The sequence below is a fragment of the Dufourea novaeangliae genome, unplaced genomic scaffold (assembly GCF_001272555.1).
Source record: "Dufourea novaeangliae isolate 0120121106 unplaced genomic scaffold, ASM127255v1 scaffold48, whole genome shotgun sequence".
Taxonomy (NCBI): Eukaryota; Metazoa; Arthropoda; class Insecta; order Hymenoptera; family Halictidae; genus Dufourea; species Dufourea novaeangliae.
In genome coordinates, this window is record NW_015373938.1 from 266,637 (window position 1) to 269,153 (window position 2,517).

The 2,517-nt window shown below is 31.6% G+C and overlaps 1 protein-coding gene across 1 annotated transcript; it reads left to right on the forward strand.

Moving 5' to 3' along the window:
- Positions 1–567: 567 nt before the first annotated feature.
- On the forward strand, positions 568–2,204 carry LOC107185584 (protein max). The gene is made up of 4 exons (XM_015573298.1): positions 568–710; positions 766–825; positions 1,371–1,605; positions 1,709–2,204. Exons 1-4 carry the CDS (start codon positions 672–674, stop codon positions 1,888–1,890), a joined length of 516 nt encoding a protein of 171 aa, XP_015428784.1. The 5' UTR covers positions 568–671; the 3' UTR covers positions 1,891–2,204.
- Positions 2,205–2,517: the final 313 nt, after the last annotated feature.

Below are 2,517 nucleotides of genomic sequence, written 5' to 3' on the forward strand. Positions count from 1 at the left end.
TAATTATTAATTAAAAACACTTCCAGGATTCTCCTTTTATTCAATAAATATAATATACAATTAAAAACATCAAAACCGACAACCATGAATGCTAAATATCATTTCAGCGGACTGTTAGGAACAAATTATTGATACTGGTGAAATAAATTTATAATTATAACCGCGCTGGATATCATGTATTTAGTCTGATGTTTGTTCACTGGACATTAGACAATTATTTATTAATATATAGCGTGGAAATTACAAATTGTTGGTACTAATGTTACACATTACATTATGTATGACGAATGTCTAGTATTATTTTTGAAACTGGCTTCTGAAAGTCTTAAAGTGATGTATGCAAAACATATTAGAGTTGAAGTAAAACTAAAACTGGAAACTTTTATCTACTGAACTTTTGTGCAATACTTTGTTCTCTGAAAAAGTATTTATTTGTTAGTTACTTTGCTTTATAAGAAAATTATAGGGGAACAAGCACTACGTGTATTTGTTCAGAGAAAAATCTCTAGATTGGTTACCTTCTGAAGCTCATGTTTTTCTATCGAGTGTTACCAATTTGCTGTGTGTGTACAGATAGTACGCAGTGTTTTTACATACATGAACGTAGAATACTTAGATACTCGATAAAGCCTTTTGTTTACCAATTACTCCGGCAACCGAAGAAAATTATAATGAGTGACGATGATCGAGACATCGACATTGAGAGCGATGTAAGTTCTAAAAAGTGCCCTTTCAATGAGTCTTATTAAAGACTTCGTTTTTCAGGAAGGTGACGACTCCGATTCTAGGCAGAGGCATTCGAATAACACCCAATATTATTCCCAAGTAAGTCCCCTAATTATTCTCGTTCTAATTGTTCCTTATTTATTTTGCATTTCTACTTGTTAATCAATCGATAATACACGTATAATTGACTTGTATGTGAAGTTTACATAGTTTTGAGGTTAGTTTGACGTTTCGTACTTAAACAACCATAGAACAGACAGAAGAGAAACTTTCTAATTGAATGATTTTCACACATTTGATTGATTTAATGTTAAATGGGAATTTAACGTTTATGATACTATTAAAGTAGATCAATATGTACTTGTAACTGTTTGTAAACAACCTTAATGTTTGAAAACAAAGCTGTGACAGCAAAAATGATTCAGTGTAGCATTGTAGGTAACATTGCTTTCTTTTGTAGTACTTATTCTAAATTACGTTCAATTAATTATTTTTTACTCTTGTGAAGAATAAAACCGAAACTTCGTGAAATGCAACTAATAGTTGATATAGAGATTAATGGAAAAAGTAAATAAACAATAATTGGGATCAAATTTAATCTTGTTTGATACAATGGTTTTTGCAATTGAAATATGTATTTTTAGGCAGAGAAACGTGCACATCATAATGCATTGGAACGTAAACGCAGAGACCATATTAAAGACAGTTTCTCCAGTCTCAGAGATTCTGTACCAGCACTACAAGGTGAGAAGGTTGCAAGTAGAGCACAGATACTCAAAAAAGCAGCTGAATACATACAGTCCATGCGCCGCAAGAATTCCTCACATCAGCAGGACATTGATGATTTGAAACGACAAAACAGTCTATTGGAATCTCAAAGTACATATTATGTTTCTAGACTTAGAGATGCTGAATAATCAGCAGAATTATTAAAATGGTAATCTATTTAGTGAAATAATTACTTCGAACACATTATTTACAGTTCGAGCTCTTGAGAAAGCGAAAATAACAGGTAATTTTGCAGCTGAGACTTGTGAAGTCACCAAATCAGAAGGTGTACCAATGTCAGGATACAATGATACAGAATCCGAGTCTTCAGATAGCGAAGCAAGCAGGACCGTACGTCAGTCAAAAAAACTAAAAGTTGGAGGGCTCCATCATTGACCAACGGTTTGACCTGGTTTTTGTTCTCTTAAAAACCTGTTTTCTCTTGAGAACCGAATTCTATATAAATATTTATTTCTCCCTCCCAAAAAAAAAGAAACATCAGGACATTTGCTCACTGAAAGTTAAGGGGCAGACGATTGTTTCAGTGAAGTATTAAATGTCTTAGAGCCAGTGTACAAAAGCGTACAAAAAAGTAGGGTAGCGTTATGCTTAATTAAAAGATCGATATGAAAGAATGTATTGTGAAACACTTTGGAACAGCCTTTTAAAGTATTCAATTTATAAATTTGTAGGACGTTTAGAATTATTTTGACGACCGAGTAATCATTTTCCAGAGTTAATATTGTATAATAATATTATCAGATTCTATTATTTTTACAATTATTGGTGATATATTATTTTTGTATTTCAGTTTCGAGTGACTGTATTAGTTGCGTAATCTTTTAATTGTTATGATTCGAAATGAAATTTGTTGATTTCCTTATAGTTGTCCATTTGACTATAATAGTCTGTGTTTAACTATAGATCTGTCAAACATTGTAATTATTTCGTCAACTAAATACCGTGCTCAATTGTAATACTTACAAAACTTTTAAACTTATTTTATCGTTTAAATAAAAGTTT

Coding starts and splice junctions, on each gene's coding strand:
- LOC107185584 (XM_015573298.1), top strand. CDS start 672: ATGAGTGACGATGATCGAGACATCGACATTGAGAGCGAT. Junction 711..765: donor ACATCGACATTGAGAGCGAT/GTAAGTTCTAAA, acceptor TTCGTTTTTCAG/GAAGGTGACGACTCCGATTC. Junction 826..1,370: donor ACACCCAATATTATTCCCAA/GTAAGTCCCCTA, acceptor ATGTATTTTTAG/GCAGAGAAACGTGCACATCA.